The sequence below is a fragment of the Lissotriton helveticus genome, chromosome 8, assembly GCF_964261635.1.
Source record: "Lissotriton helveticus chromosome 8, aLisHel1.1, whole genome shotgun sequence".
Taxonomy (NCBI): Eukaryota; Metazoa; Chordata; class Amphibia; order Caudata; family Salamandridae; genus Lissotriton; species Lissotriton helveticus.
The window spans coordinates 244415780-244434134 of record NC_136069.1 but is presented as its reverse complement, the minus strand read 5'-3'; the positions used below and the strand labels follow the sequence as shown (position 1 = coordinate 244434134).

General features: G+C 47.8%; 1 protein-coding gene across 1 annotated transcript in view; it reads right to left on the bottom strand.

Annotated features, from left to right (window-relative positions):
* Window positions 1-18355, bottom strand: part of CNTN5 (contactin 5) — a 2147338-nt gene that overhangs the window by 510571 nt on the left and 1618412 nt on the right. Inside the window, exon 16 of the mRNA XM_078656993.1 lies at window positions 8045-8220. Coding sequence (XP_078513119.1) covers window positions 8045-8220 — 176 coding nt within the window. The remainder of the gene's footprint in view (window positions 1-8044; window positions 8221-18355) is intronic.

Below are 18355 nucleotides of genomic sequence, written 5' to 3'. Positions count from 1 at the left end.
TAGCTTGCTTAATCTCCACAACGGCCCCTCGCGGCGGGATGCCTGACTTTCACCTTGTGGATACCCTGCTATCTCACAGGGGAATACCAGGAAGGGTTCCCTAAGCAAGCGCCGGGACACCCACTGCGGGTAGCTGTGCGCTATATAAGCTCAACTACATTTACATTTACATTTACATAAGCAAAGCCAAGCCCACCCCACAAGAGAAGAGAAGAGACAAGAACAAGCATGGGGTGGGGACCCCAGAGAGTAGGAGGCAGCACAGAGCACTGCTCAGAGTCAGGACCCTGATAAGGGTGGGGGTGGAGGGCCCCCAGAGAGAGCATTCTCAAGGCAAAGCTCATATGAGAAGGGATGAGGCAGCAATATGGGGCCCTCAGGTAAGCACTCTTGTTGGAAGCACTATGGGCGTCCGCGTGGAGGGGGAGTGGGGGCAAGGCAGAGGGGTGAAGGGTGCAAGGTAGAGAGGAGAAGGGTGCAAGGTAGAGAGGAGAAGGGTTCAAGGCAGAGAGGAGAAGGGTTCAAGGCAGAGAGGAGAAGGGCGCAAGGCAGAGAGGAGAAGGGTGCAAGGCAGAGAGGAGAAGGGTGCAAGGCAGAGAAGAGAAGGGTGCAAGGCAGAGAGGAGAAGGGTGCAAGGCAGAGAGGAGAAGGGTGCAAGGCAGAGAAGAGAAGGGTGCAAGGCAGAGAGGAGTAGGGTGCAAGGCAGAGAGGAGAAGGGTGCAAGGCAGAGAGGAGAAGGGTGCAAGGCAGAGAGGAGAAGGGTGCAAGGCAGAGAAGAGAAGGGTGCAAGGCAGAGAGGAGTAGGGTGCAAGGCAGAGAGGAGAAGGGTGCAAGGCAGAGAGGAGAAGGGTGCAAGGCAGAGAGGAGAAGGGTGCAAGGCAGAGAGGAGAAGGGTGCAAGGCAGAGAAGAGAAAGGTGCAAGGCAGAGGGACAAAGGGTGCAAGGCAGAGAGGAGAAGGGTGCAAGGCAGAGAGGAGAAGGGTGCAAGGCAGAGAGGAGAAGGGTGCAAGGCAGAGAGGAGAAGGGTGCAAGGCGTGGAGATGGAGAGGTGGAGAGGTGTGGCGCCGCGGCCAGGGCGACTGATGCTGGAATCTGGGGATCAGGGTTCGATCCCCGGCTCCGGCGGCAGGTTAGCCCAGCACCATGTGACTCTGGGCAATAGCTCGCTTAATCTTCCCGACGGCCCCCAGCGCCTAGAGACCCTTACGGGTGATTGTGCGCTTTACAAATGTGGATTATTATTATTATTATTAAGGCGGAGGGGAGAAAGGTGCAAGGTAGGGAAGGATGAAAGGCGGAGGGGATAAAGGTACAAGGCAGAGGGGAAAATGGTGCAAGGTAGAAAAGGGTGCAAGGCGGAGGTGGAGTAGGGTGCAAGGGGGAGAAGGGTGCAAGGCGGAGGGGGAGAAGGCTGCAAGGCAGAGGGGAGAAGGGTGCAAGGCAGAGGGGAGAAGGGTGAAAGGCAGAGGGGAGAAGGCTGCAAGGCAGAGAAGAGAAAGGTGCAAGGCAGAGGGGCGAAGGGTACAAGGCAGAGCGGAGAAGGGCGCAAGGCAGAGAGGAGAAGGGTGCAAGGTAGAGAAGGGTGCAAGGCGGAGGGGAGAAGGGTGCAAGGCAGAGGGGAGAAGGGTGCAAGGCAGAGAGGAGAAGGGTGCAAGGCAGAGAGGAGAAGGGTGCAAGGCGGAGGGGAGAAAGGTGCAAGGTAGGGAAGGATGAAAGGCGGAGGGGAGAAAGGTACAAGGCAGAGGGGAGAATGGTGCAAGGCAGAGGGGAGAAGGGTGCAAGGCAGAGGGGAGAAGGGTGCAAGGCAGAGGGGAGAATGGTGCAAGGCAGAGGGGAGAATGGTGCACGATAGAAAAGGTGCAAGCTGGAGGTGGAGAAGGGTGCAAGGCAGAGAGGAGAAGGGTGCAAGGCAGAGGGGAGAAGGGTACAAGGCAGAGGGGAGAATGGTGCAAGGCAGAGGGGAGAATGGTGCAAGGTAGAAAAGGGGCAAGGCGGAGGTGGAGTAGGGTTCCAGGGGGAGAGGAGAAGGGTGCAAGGGAGAGGGGAGAATGGTGCAAGGCAGAGGGGAGACTGGTGCAAGGTAGAAAAGGGTGCAAGGCGGAGGTGGAGTAGGGTGCAAGGCAGAGAGGAGAAGGGTGCAAGGCAGAGAGGAGAATGGTGCAAGGCAAAGGGGTGAAGGGTACAAGGCAGAGGGGAGAATGCTGCAAGGCAGAGGGGAGAATGGTGCAAGGTAGAAAAGGATGCAAGGCGGAGGTGGAGTAGGGAGGGGGAGAGAGTGAGGGAGGGTGGGAGAGAGTGGAGAGAGGGAGAGTGGCGAGAGAGTGGAGAGAGAGTGGGAGAGAGTGGAGAGAGGGAGAGTGGAGAGAGGGAGAGTGGAGAGAGAGAGAGTGGAGAGAGGGAGAGTTGGGAGAGGGGGTGGAGAGAGAGAGAGAGAGAGAGAGAGAGGAGAGAGAGAGTGGAGAGAGAGAGTGGAGAGAGAGAGAGAGTGGAGAGAGAGTGGAGAGACAGTGGAGAGAGAGAGAGTGGAGAGAGAGAGAGAGTGGGTGAGAGAGAGAGTGAGAGAGTGGAGAGAGACAGTGGAGAGAGAGTAGAGAGAGAGAGGAGATAGACAGTGGAGAGAGAGAGTGGAGAGAGCGTGGAGAGACAGTGGAGAGAGTTAGCGAGAGAGAGAGAGTGGAGAGAGAGAGACAGTGGAGAGAGAGTGGAGAGAGTTTGGAGAGAGAGAGTGGAGAGAGTTTGGAGAGAGAGTAGAGAGAGAGAGTAGAGAGAGAGTGGAGAGAGAGAGTGGAGAGAGAGAGTGGAGAGAGAGAGAGAGAGAGTGGAGGGAGAGAGTGGAGGGAGAGAGTGGAGGGAGAGAGTGGAGGGAGACAGTGGAGGGAGACAGTGGAGTGAGACAGAGTGGAGAGAGAGTAGAGAGAGGGTGGAGAGAGAGTGGAGGGAGAGAGTGGAGGGAGACAGTGGAAGGAGAGAGAGAGATAGTGAGAGTGGAGAGAGAGTAGAGAGGGAAAGTGGAGAGAGACAATGGAGAGACAGTGGAGAGAGAGTAGAGACAGAGTGGAGAGAGACCGAGTGGAGTGAGACAGAGTGGAGTGAGACAGAGTGGAGTGAGACAGAGTGGAGTGAGACAGAGTGGAGTGAGACAGAGTGGAGAGAGACAGAGTGGAGAGAGACAGAGTGGAGAGAGAGTAGAGAGAGAAGGGAGAGAGGGTGGAGAGAGAGTGGAAAGAGAGTGGAGGGAGACAGTGGAGGGAGAGAGTGGAGGGAGAGAGTGGAGAGAGAGAGAGAGATATAGTGGGAGAGTGGAGAGAGAGTAGAGAGAGACAGTGGAGAGAGATTGGAGAGAGAGTGGAGAGATTGGAGAGAGAGTGGAGAGAGAGAGTGGAGAGAGAGAGAGAGTGGAGATAGAGTGGAGAGAGAGAGAGTGGAGAGAGAGTGGAGAGATTGGAGAGAGAGTGGAGAGAGAGAGTGGAGAGAGAGAGAGAGTGGAGATAGAGTGGAGAGAGAGAGAGTGGAGAGAGAATAGAGCCAGAGTGGAGAGAGACAGTGGAGAGAGAGAGAGAGAGTGGAGAGAGTGGAGAGAGAGTAGAGAGAGAGAGAGAGAGTGGAGAGAGAGTGGGGGAGACAGTGGAGGGAGAGAGTGGAGAGAGAGTGGTGAGAGAGAGATAGTGAGAGAGTAGAGAGAGAGACAGTGGATAGATAGTGGAGAGAGAGACAGTAGAGATAGAGTTGACAGAGTTGAGAGAGAGAATGAAGATAGACAATAGAGAGAGTGGAGAAAAAGTAGAGACTGACTGACTGACCCAGAGACTGAATACTGACTGACCGAGAGACTGACTGAAAAACTGACCGAGAAAGAGAGACTGGCTGACTGAGAGAGTGACTGACTGACAGAGAGAGAGACTGATTGAGAGTGAGACTGACTGACAGAGATAGAGAGAGACTAACTGACTGACAGAGACTGACTGACTGACGTAGAGAGATACTGACTGACAGAGAGAGAGATTGACTGACAGAGAGACTGACAGAGAGAGAGACAGAGACTGACTGACTGAGAGAGGCTGACTCACTGGGAAAGAGAGAGACTGACTGGGAGAGAGAGACTGACTGACGGAGAGAGAGAGAGACGAAGAGAGAGAGACTGACTGAGAGAGAGAGAGACTGACAGAGAAAGAGAGACTGACCGACCGACAGAGAGACTGACTGACAGAGAGAAACTGACTGACTGAGAGAGAGAGAGACTCACAGAGAGAGACTGACTAACAGAGAGAGAGAGACTGACTGACAGAGAGAAAGAGAGAGACTGACTGACAGAGAGAGAGACTGACTGACAGAGAGAGTCACTGACTGACAGAGAGAGAGACTGACTGAGAGAGACTGGCTCACTGCGAGAGAGAGAGAATGACTGACTGAGAGAGACTGACAGAGGGAGAAAGAGACTGTCTGGAAGACTGACTGACAGCGAGAGAGAGACTGAGAGAGAGAGGCTGAGAGCGAGAGCCTGACAGAGAGACTGCGAGAGAGAGGGACTGACAGAGAGAGGGACGGACAGGGAGAGGGACTGACTGAGAGAGAGACTGACTTAGAGAGAGACTGACAGAGAGAGACTGCCAGAGAGAGGGACTAAAAGAAAGAGAGACTGACTAAGAGAGAGACTGATTGACTGAGAGAGACTGATTGAGAGAGAGAGACTGACTGAGAGAGAGACTGACAGAGAGAGACTGACTGAGAGAGAGACTGACTGAGAGAGAGAGACTGGCAGAGAGAGACTGAGACTCTGACAGAGAGACAGAGAGAGACTGACTGACAGAGAGAGAGACTGGCTGACAGAGAGAGAGACTGACTGATAGAGAGAGACTGGCTGACTGAAAGAGAGAGACTGACTGACTGAAAGAGAGAGACTGACTGACTGAAAGAGAGAGACTGACAGAGAGAGACTAACTGAGAGAGACTGACTAACTGAGAGAGACTGACAGAAAAAAGAGAGATAGAGAGACTGACTGAGAGAGAGGGACTGATAGAGAGACTGACAGACAGAGGGACTGACAGACAGAGGGACTGACAGACAGAGGGACTGACAGACAGAGGGACTGACAGACAGAGGGACTGACAGACAGAGGGACTGACAGGGAGAGAGACTGACAGAGAGACTGACTGAGAGAGAGAGACTGACTGAGAGAGAGACTGACTGAGAGAGAGACTGACTGAGAGAGAGACTGACTGAGAGAGAGACTGACTGAGAGAGAGACTGACTGAGAGAGAGACTGACAGAGAGAGGGACTGATAGAGCGAGAGAGAACGACTGACTGACAGAGAGAGAGAGACTGACTGACTGACAGACTGACTGAGAGAGAGACTGACTGACAGAGAGACTGAATGACAGAGAGAGTGAGAGACTGACTCACTGAGAGAGAGAGAGAGAGAGAGAGAGAGACTGTGATGGAATTGGGGTCAACGTGTGTATGAAGCTATGCAATGCCTCTTAAGATTGCTATTGTCTACTAATAAAAATGTTTTATGAAAATGTGCTCTTTGTAGTTACATCTGCTTTTGAAATACTGCATTGTCGAATGTTTTAAAACGAAAACGAGAAGGAGCAGTCGATGCACTTTTGTCAAAATGAGTGGGCCCGATGTTGTATATCATGACAGGAGTCTGCATCAGGAAACCCACCTAACATTGGGCAAACTTCCCCGGTCTACCGATGGCAGGGACCCTGTAATGAATGGACCACCACCTATGATAGCCTGCGGGCAGACTAAGCCCAACCTTTGACTCCACCATCCAGTGTTACTTATAACAGGTGCATTGGTGACAGTGGCGTAACAATCGCCCCGCACCCCCTGCAGTATGGCGGGTCGCTGGCCTGTGAGCTCTAGACTGGCACGGAGGATGGGAGGGGGGCCCCGTCCATGTAGTTTGCAGGGGGGCCCCCTCAAGTTTCGTTACGCCACTGCGAACAATGGCTAGAAAGAAATTATCCATTTAAGATTGAACGGCGCTGAAACGGTGCACAAGACTAGGATTACCTGGTCCGTCTACAGCATCTCCCAAAAATTGACCTTTACGGTCAGAATGATACGGTTAGCCTTTGACTAATCAAGCTTTGCTCCTTCGTTCGGATTCCTTCTGCATTCTGTAGGACATTCGCAGTTCAGCTTAAAAACTGTGTTTTCACACTTCACATATTTAGTTTCTATCGATCTCCATGTGATGTTTTTTTCACACGCAGTGCCCAGCTTAGAAAAAAACAGAACATGGATTGATGGATAAAAGGTAAAAATGCCTCCGGCAATAAACGCATCCTTTAAGAAAGAGAGCTTGCAAGAGATGAATTTAATAGACTGAGATCACGAAGCTCTGTTCTACTTCAATAATATTGCAAAGAATAGAATGAGAAATGAAAATAACATCAAAGTTTCTATTCTTCGGAACTCTTCTGAAGATATAGACAGAGAGGTCTTGAGGCAGGGGTTCCATGAGGGCAGTGCCACTGATAAGGTGGCACCACATTGTGTGTGCCTCAGCCATTATCACGGCCTAATGATGGAAGTGATCCAGCTCTGGGCTAAGGGGAGGATGTTACAACTTGGATGTGCTGCCATTGTCACTGCAACACAGATATTAGCCGAGTGGCAAAATGTCATCACTCTTAAAGCCTATGCATAGACCTTAAGAAGACGCCTGCACTCTAACCAATCAACAATACTGACCGGTAAGTTGCATGGGAAATGGTTACCCCTCCAGTCCCCTCTCTAGTTCTAGAGGTGCCGAGCGCAAGGGATTGATGCAGAAAATCAGGCAGAATTAGACTCAATGGATGGGTCCCGATTGGGGTATATTAGATCCAAACTCACTCACAGGGAGTTGGCCAGAAACTCTGCCAACTCAGTGTATATTTAACATGGGCCCTTAGCTCCATTTCCCACGTTACTTCCCACCGCTCTATCTTCAATGAAGCCCTATTTCGTTCAATCATGTACACCACACTCCAGCAGTTGCATTAGAACTTCAACATTACACTGGGACCTGCAACCATTCTGCATATAATGTAATTTCTGCTAAATGTGATTAACTCACTGATTAAATTCTGAGTACAATGTTAATCTCTTTTTTATAGAGCAGTGGTTAAATATTCATAAATTCGTGAGCATCCCTAGTTGTCTACCGTTAACTAGACATGCATATTTGAGGAAGGGTGTCCAACTGGATAACATGTGACCCCCTTAAAGGGCTTCATCTGTCTTGCACCAGTGGATGAAAGGTGCCTTCATGCTAATCTTAGTTTTACAGCGGCACTTCCACTAAAGTGAAGAGGAGAGCAGAATCGAAGTAATGAACATTTCCGGTGAGTGATCTAGACATTAAACAGTCACACAAAAGTACAGGTGAATTGAGTCTTTCATTATCATGTGCTTTGGAGATGGTGCGGAATTTCGTGGAAAAAAACGATAAGCTGCCTGCCCAAGGGTTCTATGAATGGAGGACACATTTCCTGCAGGCCGGAGCCAGAATATGCACCCTGAGCAAGCATGGGTGTCCATAGGGCAAGGCACAAGGACGCAAAGAATGGGGTAGCGCTCCATATTGGAGTGATGGTGATAGACTAGGCAGTGCTACTAACTGGGTCTTCTTTGCGTCAAATGTAGGAGCGCAATCATGCCACATTTACAATGGTAGCGAGGAGGCAAGGAAAGCATCTCAGGCAATGAGTCTGTATCCACACACCTCACAAATATCTTTCTTTGCTCACACTCCAACCTTGGTGAGCCTTGGGCCTTCATGCTTTCATCAGCACAGATGGTGCTGATGGGAGCAAGAGGCATGAGGGGGCCTCAAGAATACGAGGTCCTAGTATTCAAGTAGCCCCAACATTTAACACTTATGGCCGTGTGTCCTAGGACTTTCGTCTTTCAAATTAGGCCCTGAGGTTCAATGTGCACCAACGACTTAACTCAAATATGGCTTATTCTGGGCCAAAGTAGAATTTTTAAAACATTTCACGCATACATCAAGGTATGACCAATTTTGCATAATTTACACTTACTGCTCGTATGCTCTCAAAATGTCCTCCTTCTTTATCGAAGTCAACAGGTTGCCCATTTAAAGACCAGTGAAATGATACGTCCAGAATGGCATCATGGATTGCTTTGCAGTTGAGGACAACACTCTCTCCAACAGTCAGTTCGGTCCTCTTTGGAGTGAGTTCTATTCTCGTTGGTTCTTGAAAAAAGAAGTAATACTATATCAATATGTATAATTCCGACAGAATTCAGGTAAAATATGTGTTCTCATTTGTTTAATAGTCTATTAATTTACTAAGTAAACATTTAACAAAGTCAAAGTCTGAAAATCAATTAATGTGATGCCTTTCCCTGCGCCATCCTGCTCTATATATGTTCAGAGATATATCATAAGCACCTACAGTCATCATTATTATTGGCTTCATAGTAGTGGCCCGTTACTGATTGTCTTTTCATTGGAAATATGCCAAAGGTTAACAGAAAGTAGTCAAATGACTAATCTTGCAATTAATTGAAATTGTTGTAATTATCGTAATCTCGCGCATGCATAGTGAGTTACTGTAGAGCAGGATGCACGTTTTTGCAGCTGGTGAAGATGTAGTAACTGCATTGACAAATATCAGAGGCAGCAACACAGGCTCACTTTGCCCATTTCTCATTATGCAGTAAAATCTTCTGGCTTGGTGAATACAGTTATTATATTAATCACATTTTCGAATATTCTGTAACATCAAACATGAGAAAATAAAGAGGCAGCAGTAAGGCATAAAAATATTTATGAATTTTATGAATTAAAATGGCTTAAAAACACATTATTTAGAGCAACTGCCATAACAAATGCATATTCATACATTTATTACTAAAGTGTACGAGTTCAATCCAAGTTTATCACCACAGCACAACAAAAGTGATATTAAAAAAATACGATGTAGGAATGAGATACGGAATGATGTTCCCGGCCCGCCTCAAAGTGGAGCATAATGGAAAATCTTGGTTTTTCGACAATCCTGAAGTGGCGGCGGACTGGCTGGACAGTGCGTCTGCGGCAGAAACAGAGGGCCAATCCAGAGAGGAGGCGGATGAACAATAGTAATGGGACATGGGTCCGCACTGCGACTCATGTATCGTGAGTTTGGCACGGGGGGAGGGCTAGGGGTCGCTGCTTCTTTGATGCTGCCACTCCGAAGTGATCGTCTTGGGGACTTGATTATATCCGGGCAGCATGGTGGGGGGGGAGAAGGTGGGGTTGTTCCCAAGCTCTCCTCCATTTCTACGTTTAGTTAGTTGTACAGTGGGGTTGGGGTGACATGCACCCTGCTGGTTGGGGATGAGCACAAGCTTTAGTCAGGGGTGCAGGGCAGCGGGAGGTGGGGCAGGAGTTGGGGGAGGTGGGGGAGGGCGTAATTTTTCAGTAGTTTTGGCTTTACAATGCACAGCGAGATTTCAGTTTGGTTTTAGGTTGTTTTTGGCATTAGGTGTCGAGGAAAAGATGAGTCACTTACATGTCTTCTAGTAAGTCAGGGTTGGGGATAGCCACACTCAGCTGGAATGTGAATGGATAAGATAAAGAGGGGAATGGTCTCTCAGGTGATCAGGAGACGCTCCCCAGATGTTGTGTTGCTGCAGGAGACTCACCTGGTTGGCAATCGTTGTATGGCGCTGCATAAGGCTGGGTATAAACTGGTTGCACATGCTGGGTTCACCACGGGATCCAGGGGGTTGGGATATTGGTCAGGAATTCCTTCCCGCTGACTATACAGGCCACTTGGGAGGATACCAGAGGCAGATACATTGGCGTTTCAGGGCAGTGGGAGGAAAGAACAGTCACCTTCTTGTCAATATATGCCCCCCTGGCCCTTCAGGCCGACACCTTTCGAGACATGTGCAGAATCTTCCTAACGCTACCTATGGGGCTGGTGATAGGGGGGGGGGGGGGACTTTAATTCAGTGGTGGATGGCTAATTGGATAGATATCCTGTTAGGACCCTCCCACTGTCGCGACGGTGGTTGTCGGATTTCATGGAAACCACGGGACTCGCAGACGGATGGCTCCAGCGTCACCCGGGGGAAAAATACTACACTCACGCCTTGGCCGCCCATCATTCCTTATCAAGGCTAGATTATGTCCTGGTGCCTAAGTCGCAGCTGGAGGTGAAGCATCTGGGCAGATGGATATTGGATCATTCACGATTTGGCTTAATATAGAGGTGGGTCAGAGAGAAGTGGGTCAGATAGCTCCCATAAGCGCATGGCATTTAAGAGATCCCGCCACCAAAACAGAAATAGTGCAGATCACGAAACAGTATTTTCAAACCAATGTCGGAACTGTGGAGTCAGGTTGTTCCCTGTGGGAGGCGTATAAGACTGTGATCCGGGGAGAGGTGCTATCGTTAATTGCCGGAAAGAAGAAGAGGGGCCACGCAGAGGTGGATAGGATTGAGACGGTGTTGGCAACTCTGGAAGGGGAGGAATCGGGAGATTGTACCCCGGAGGAGAAACACCGGCTGAGTCTCCTGCGGGATGAGTATAGGAGCCTGGCACGTGGGAAGGCCCGGGAGCAACATGAGGACACTCAAAGTAGGGTGTATGAGCTCGGAGATAGGGCGGGGACGCTGATCGCGTGGTTGGAGAAGGGAGAGTGGGGGTCCAGATTGGTGGTGGAATTGCAGACGGAGAGTTCGGGTAGTATTACGGAACCGCAGCAGATAGCCGAGGAGTTTGCGACATATTACGGATTGGTATACCCGGCCACGGGTAACTACTCAGAGGCTGATAACGAGGCCATGATACGAGATATACAAATGCCGGCGCTCTTGGAGGACAACAGGAAAAACCTGGACTCTCCTTTCACTAACGATGAGGTTGCCCAGGATATTAGAGCGGTGCGGTCCGGGAAGGCCACAGGCCCTAACGGGATCCCTATAGAACTCTATAAAATGAATGCCAAAAGACTAGCGCCGTTTCTCCAAGAGATGTTTGAGGAGGGTAGGGAGGGAGGGTAGGGAGGGAGGCCGCCTCCTATATGATCAACGAGTTGCAAACATAGTCGTTATACATAAGGACGGTAAGGCTCGGTCTCTGTGCTCTTCCTATCGGCCGATCGTGCTTCTAAATGCTGAGCCGAAGATACTGGCAAAATTGTTGGCAACGAGGCTGGTCAAGGGGATCGCGACCATTGTGCATCCGGATCAGTCGGGCTTTCTGCCTCGCCGCAATACAGCTCTTAATATTTGGAGGTTGCATGGAATTATAGCCAGAGCGCCTCAGATACATGAACCGGCTGTCCTGCTCTCGTTGGACGCCACTATGGCGTTTGACAGAATGGAATGGCCCAATCTATATGCGGTATTGGGCAAGATGGGTATAGGGCAAGAATTCATCGGTTGGGTCCGCCTTTTGTATTCGGGGCCCCTTGCCAGAGTGGTGGTGAACAATCATAAATCGGAGGATTTCCCTTTGGGAAGGGGCACGTGGCAGGGATGTCCCCTTTCCCCGCTGCTGTTCACACTGGCAATTGAGCCTCTCGCGGCATGGGTTCGCTGGGACAGAGCGATCCGTGGATTGAGATGGACCTCTGAGAGGGAGGATAAAATTTCTCTATACGCGGATGATGTCTTTTCTACCTTACGTCCCCCAGGGAGTCCTTGATCGGTTTTCTTGATATTCTGGCTATTTTTGGTAGATATTCAGGCTTTGCCATAAACTGGGGGAAATCAGTGTTATTTGTGCTTAGCGGAGAACCTCCGGCTGTTCCGGAATCCTGCCCATTACAGATTGAGTCAGTGGGATTTCGGTACCTAGGCATTTATGTGACTAAGGACCCAAGGCTGCGATTTGATAATAACCTTAGGCCACCACTGGATAGGCTCCGTAGAGATGCAACACAGTGGAAGGCATTGCCGCTTTCCTTATTGGGTCGCGCGGTATTGTTCAAGATGATGGCGCTTCCCCGTTTTCTCTATGTTCTCCAAAATGCACTGGACCCGGTGCCCCCCTCATACTTTAGAGAAATAGAGTCTCTCCAGAGACAGCTTCTTTGGGAAGGCAGACCGCAAATCGGTGTTCAGTAAACTCGCCCTGCCTTGGTATGACGGGGGGATCGGACTTCCGGATCTCAGGAATTATTATTGGGCCTCCCAGCTAGCAGCAATTAATCATGTGATTTATGGATCTCCAGGAGATCCTGGATATGCGATGGATACGGGTCAGTTACCCGGCGGAGATTATACAAGGGCCCTGTATGCTAGACAGAAGCGACCCCTCTTGGTGGGACCGGTAGCGCATGCAGTACAAGTGTGGCACTCAGCTAATCGACACCTTAAATGGGATGATAAGATCACGCTTCCCACCCCACTATGGAGTTCGGAGGACCTTGGTAGTTTGTGGAAATCGAAGGGGTTTGATAGATGGGATCTTATCGGGATCTCTCAGGTTAAAGACATGTGGGGAAAGGATGGAATTCTCACGTTTGAAGCACTGCGGGACAGGCACCAGTTGCGAGAGAGTGAAAGATTCCGCTATCTACAGATTAGGCACGCCTTAGCAGCAAGGATTCCCCCGGGGACCGAGCTTCCGGAGGCCTCCCAATTGGAGGATCGAGTGTTGGACGGTCACCTCCCTATTAAGACTATCTCGCTGATCTACAAAAAGCTGATTAATCATACGGAAGACCCATTGGTTCAACTTAGGGGTCAATGGAGTGAGGATGGCCTTGTGATGGACGATGAGGATTGGAGGGAGGCGGTGTCTTCCCCCAGGGTGGTCGCCGTCCCAATGAGACTAAGGCTGGTCCAATTGAAGATCCTGCATCGCTCATATGTAACGGGTCCCCGGCTAGTAAAAATGGGATTGGCGACTGATGGGGGGTAGAGGTTGTGGGGAGGTGGGTACCTTTATGCATATCTTATGGCATGGCGCAAAAATACAGGATTACTGGGTCCGGATACATGGCAAGATACGTGAGGTGATGGGGGTGGACGTGCAGATAGAGGCCCAACGATGTATCCTTAATGTATGGGAGCCGACTGACCTAAACACACACGGGAAACAATGGGTGACACTGGCAGGCATGATAGCCAAGCTGAACATCGCACAATTATGGGGAGCTAATCAGGTGCCACAGATAGGGAAATGGATGGAAGATCTTGACTGGTGTATGTTTAGAGAAAGATCAGTGTTCGTGGCTAGGGGTCGACCCCAAAAGTGGGGGAAACTCTGGGGCGCGTGGAATTCCTATAGGGGAGATATTTGTACTCCTCCGCATATTGTGGAAGACACTATGCCGTTGGACTCAGTAAAATCCTAGATAATATGTTGGACATGTATAATTATGTACAAATGGTATGCTTGATTGCCCGTCACCTGATGCCTTTTGTGTTGTATTAAATGTTAATAAAAAGATTTATAAAAAAAAAAATACGATGTATTGCCTTACTGATTGATTATAACAATTACTCCATGGGAAACTCTCTCTTAAGAGTTTGAAGGCCTGTTAATGGGATTTTACCGTCCTGATTAAATTCTTAATATCTCGCTTTATTGATTTAGTTTTAAAAAGGTATGAAACAATAAACGAACAATATTCAAAATGAAGATTGTCACTAGTATATTTTAAAAAGTTAAGTAAAATATGCCACAAGTAATATCAGTAATACATTTAACCCCAGAAATCGTATTTTTGGTTAAATACCAATTGTTAAAATAAATATGCAAGAAAAAAAATGCCATGGCATAAATCAAATAGGCAGATGTTCCAAGTACAATAGGCTTTTCATCAATATTGTTGACGTAGAGGAGGTGCATCATGACCCAATGGAGGTTTCACCTCCCCTGCGTCAATGCCCCTCCCCACTCTCAAAAATAGTAATAATATATTACACTCAGCAAATCTGCAAATATACTGTGTAAGTTTATGTATACTACAGAGACTTTGTAGTTATGGTTAGGTTAGAATTTCAACTGAAAAGATACTTATCACTTTGCTAATAACTTTGCCGTTGTTTTAGAGATCTGCATAAAACCTTGTAAACTAATGCTACTTCGACTTGGGTTTTACAGTTTTCATGGAGATCCGTCAAGCAGAGAGCAAAACAAAGGAAAGGGTCAAAAAAGTTAATATTGTCCATTGTAAATCATGTGGAAATTTTGAACTGTGCTACAGAAAAATGGCTGAAAAGAATTGCATCAAATTTAGCATGAAAGTAGAAGAATTGCCTTTGTTTCGTGTCAATCACTGTAAAGGATTTTCTGAGAAATTATCTTTATAAAAGTGATTTTTGGAGGCCTCAAATTTTGACAGTTAAAATAATAAAGATGTACATATCTGGACTGTTAGTTTATGTAGGACAATCTGTGTGGACACACAATTTAAAAAACATGAAATCCGATTAGATGAGAAAGATTTTTCCTGTTGTCCAATTCAAGTCTATGAACCCAAAATGGGATTTTGGACACAAAACTCTCTGATTGGATCGCAGTTACAGGACACAGGGTTCAGTCCCCATGTACTGAGAAATAAAACTGAGAGGGACTTAAGGCTGCAGCAGATGACTCTTCTGTCCCCCTAGGCCGGTTGTTGGTTGCAAGAACTTAAAACTGCCTGCTCAGTATTACATTATTTAAAACAAATGCTGATTTTACTCCAGGATTTGCTGGCTGTTAGGATGGTTTCAAGTCCTTTCTGGCCTGTGAGGTCTGTGAATCCAGATAAAAGGTATGCAAACTCCTTCTGCACAGGCTCCTGGACTCTTATTGGACCTGCCCCAGGACCCCGTATGTTTCCTGGACATTTGGTCTGCAAACCCTGCAGGATGTCAAAGAAGGGTACAAAACCTAACAAGGGTCCAGGGTCCTCTAGGCATAGTTTACCAAGCACTTAATTCAGAAAACAGAAATTGGCAAGAGGGCAGGCTCTGTGGCCATCCTCCAGTGTGTGAGAGAGAAGGTTGTTCACAGATGGGGTTTGCTGTATGGCCAAGACACTGTTTAATTTATTTTTTATTTCAAATCAAGGGTTTGTGAATTCTGCCATCAGCCAAGCACTGTAGCCAAACCCCGCTGTGCACAGCAAAAGCCCAGGTGCCGTAGGGTTGGCCAACCATGTCCGGTTTGCTGCAGGCCAGACCTTATGGACAACCCCAGCTGTGCAGGGGGGCTTAGCTGGCCATGGTGGGTTGGGGACGCAGGGAATTGTTGCAGGTGGTGCATGAAAAATAAAAATAAAACAAAAAGTTAATATAAAAATAAAGGTTATGAGTTGTGATTAGAATTGATTTTAATACCTTTATATGTGTGTATATAAACACCTTAAAATCACTTAAAAAAGTCCATTAAAGTACAGTTGTGGTTGATATTTAGAACTTGAAAGTCACTGAAAAATGTAAATTCGGGTTAGAAAAATAACCTATAACTCACAAAACAGCCGACCAAACCAATCGCAATATTCATACTGTTAGACCTGGCATCATTGGCATGGGTTTTCCCTATATTTTTGCCATTGCCTCCTATTTTACCGTGTTTTGGACTATGTTTTTGTTGGTCTAGATGCTTTGGGCACTTTGCCACTGCTGTTCAGTGTCAAAGTGAAAGTGCTCCCTTTGTTAATTGTAGTTATGGATTGGTGATTCCATGATTGGCATATTTGATTTACTAGTCAGTCTCTAGTACAGTGCACTGTGTGTGCCCAGGGCCTGTAAATCAAATGCTGCTAGTGTGCCCACAGCACTTATTGTGCCACCCACATAAGCAGCCTGTAAATGTAACTCAGGCCTGCCATTGCGAAGCCTGTGTGCAGTCTGGTACTGCCATGTCAACTTGGCAAGTGCACCAACTGCCAGGTCCTAACCTTCCCTTTTCTTACATGTGAGTCTACCCAAGGTAGACCCAAGGTACCCCTGTGGGCAGGGTGCTGTGTATGTGGAAGGTAGCACTTTCCATGATGTGTGTGTGGCATGTCCTGATAGTGAAATACTGCCAATTACATTTTTCACTATTGCAAGGTTACCTGTTCCCATTGGATAGAACGGGGAGTTTGCTTATAACATCTTATAAACATAACTACCCCCGGGAACACGATTGGAAAATAAAGTTTTATATGCCTGAACTCAGAATGTTACAATGAACCTTTGAGTGAGGGTGATTTTTATACTTTATCTTTGAAAATATCAATTTTAGAAGGTAGGTATTTTCTTGCATAGCCATCTAGTATGTCATTGCTAGGATGTGTATTGACTGTCTGCGTTGGAGTGATATGGGTTGGGGATGCACAGTGGCTCGAGAGAGAGTCTGGATGAGTCAGGGCTGGGCTGAATAGACTTGGGCTGCATTTAGAGTATGGGGAGGAGATTTCTTTTCACCTGGCCTCCCTTCCATAATGTTGTCTCCACTCCTGCCAGGCAGCTGCACCAGAGAGAACAGAACTGGCTTTGACTGAGCACAGGGCTTCTCTGCCACCAGAGAACAAATTATGTTTCTGTATAAATAGTGGGGCCCAGGCCCCAGAACTTTAGATCACTTTTGGGACTTCAAGAGGAACATGTGCCAAGGAGAAGAATTGGAGAAACTGAAGGAGGACTACTGCCCCTTTGCTGTGTGCTGTCTGGGGTTGGCCTGCTGTGGCTGTTTCTGCCAAGTAGAGGAACTGTACGTGCATCCTGTTTGAGGCATTATCTCTAAGGGCTTGAAGTGGAGCTTGCCCTCTGTTCAAGACATCTCAAGAACAGCAAAAACCTCACCATCCTTCTGGGCATCTTCTCTGGTTCCACTGGTTCCAGTCACCATGGAAGAAGAGAGCAGCCGACTCCATCACGAGTCAGTCGCAGACTCTGTGTCCTGAAGGCACCTCATTTCGCAAAGCAACCCTGATCTCACCAACTCCATCAACGAGCTGCTGCCTGCACCACGTCCTGTGGGCACCGAATTCCACACATCTTTGCTGCACGCTGCACAGACATCACCGACTCCGTCGCTGTCCGAGACGAACATCAACTGGCTCAGTCGGCGCACCATGACCTGCCAGCACCGCATCGAGCACAGTCTTACCCTGCAATGCAAGCCTTGGTCTCACTGACTCCGTCAACGAGCTGCTGCCTGCACCGAGCTGTGGGGACACCGCACGCTGCAACGCTTCCATCTCACATCACAACCGGGACAGTTGCACCGGACCGGCCCGTTCCATCGTATCAGCCACAACAAGAAAGCTACTGTCTCCGAGTCTGCCAACGCTTTAGCAAACCCGTACCAACACGGTTGGTTGGAATTGTTAGACTCTGTTGTGTTCAGTATTGTGGTAGCCCCAAAAAAAGCTACTGAGTTGGAGGAACTGTGTTTCACATTATTCCTGCAATTTAAAGGCTATTTTGCACACAAACTATTTTTACAGTATTGTATGTTGGAGTTTTGTTATTTTTGGACTTGATGGTTTAGATAAAGTTTTGCTTATTTTTCTAAATTGGTTTGGTATCAATTTGTAGTGTTTTCACTGTGTTACTGTATGCATGCACAAATGCTTTACACACTGCTTCTGAGATAAGCCTGTCTGCTCGTGCCAAGCTACCAAGGGGGTGATCAGGGGTTCTTTTAGAAGGGTATCACCCTTACCCTGACCAGGAATAAGGGTCACTATTTGGACAAAGGTAGCTATTTCTGCCAACTAGAGACCCCCATTTCTAACACATACTAACAAGTAACAACACCTAAAAGCCAGGCCATTGTAATTATACAATGTGAGAAGACAAAATCATGTGACTAAATTATATGGCAGAAAAAGACACATTTTGTAGCATAATGCGGCACATTTTGTGAGAGCATTACCTCAATATGTTGTCAATTTTATACGTGAGCACTATTTAGGGAAAAGGTGTTAGGGATTCAGTACCAGTTTGACACCCCAAAATAGGTCAATAAGCAACAGAAAGGTGGCCAGTCAAACTTTGCACATGGTGCCGTGATTTTAGTAACTTTTGATCTGTTTGAGATAGAAACATTTGTTATTCTGCCGATTATTCAGCAGATGCTGGATTACACTGCAAATCTATATCTATGCACAAAATGCTGTGGCTGCAAAATGTCATAATTTTAGTGGCCCTACTAGTAGTGCACATAACAATACATTCTCAAACTTATAGGCAATACTACACTCATAGTCTTCTCCTTTTTAGTGTGAGGGTAAAAAGATATGAAATGCCAACTCTTTTGGCAAATTGTCGCCCCAACCTTATCTGTTATATCATTTAAAACCTCTGATTAAGAATACATTTATGTTACTAAGGTTTGGGAGATATCCAACTAAAGACGGAATTCCAAAATGGGTGAACAAATGGCCATTGAGTATTTGT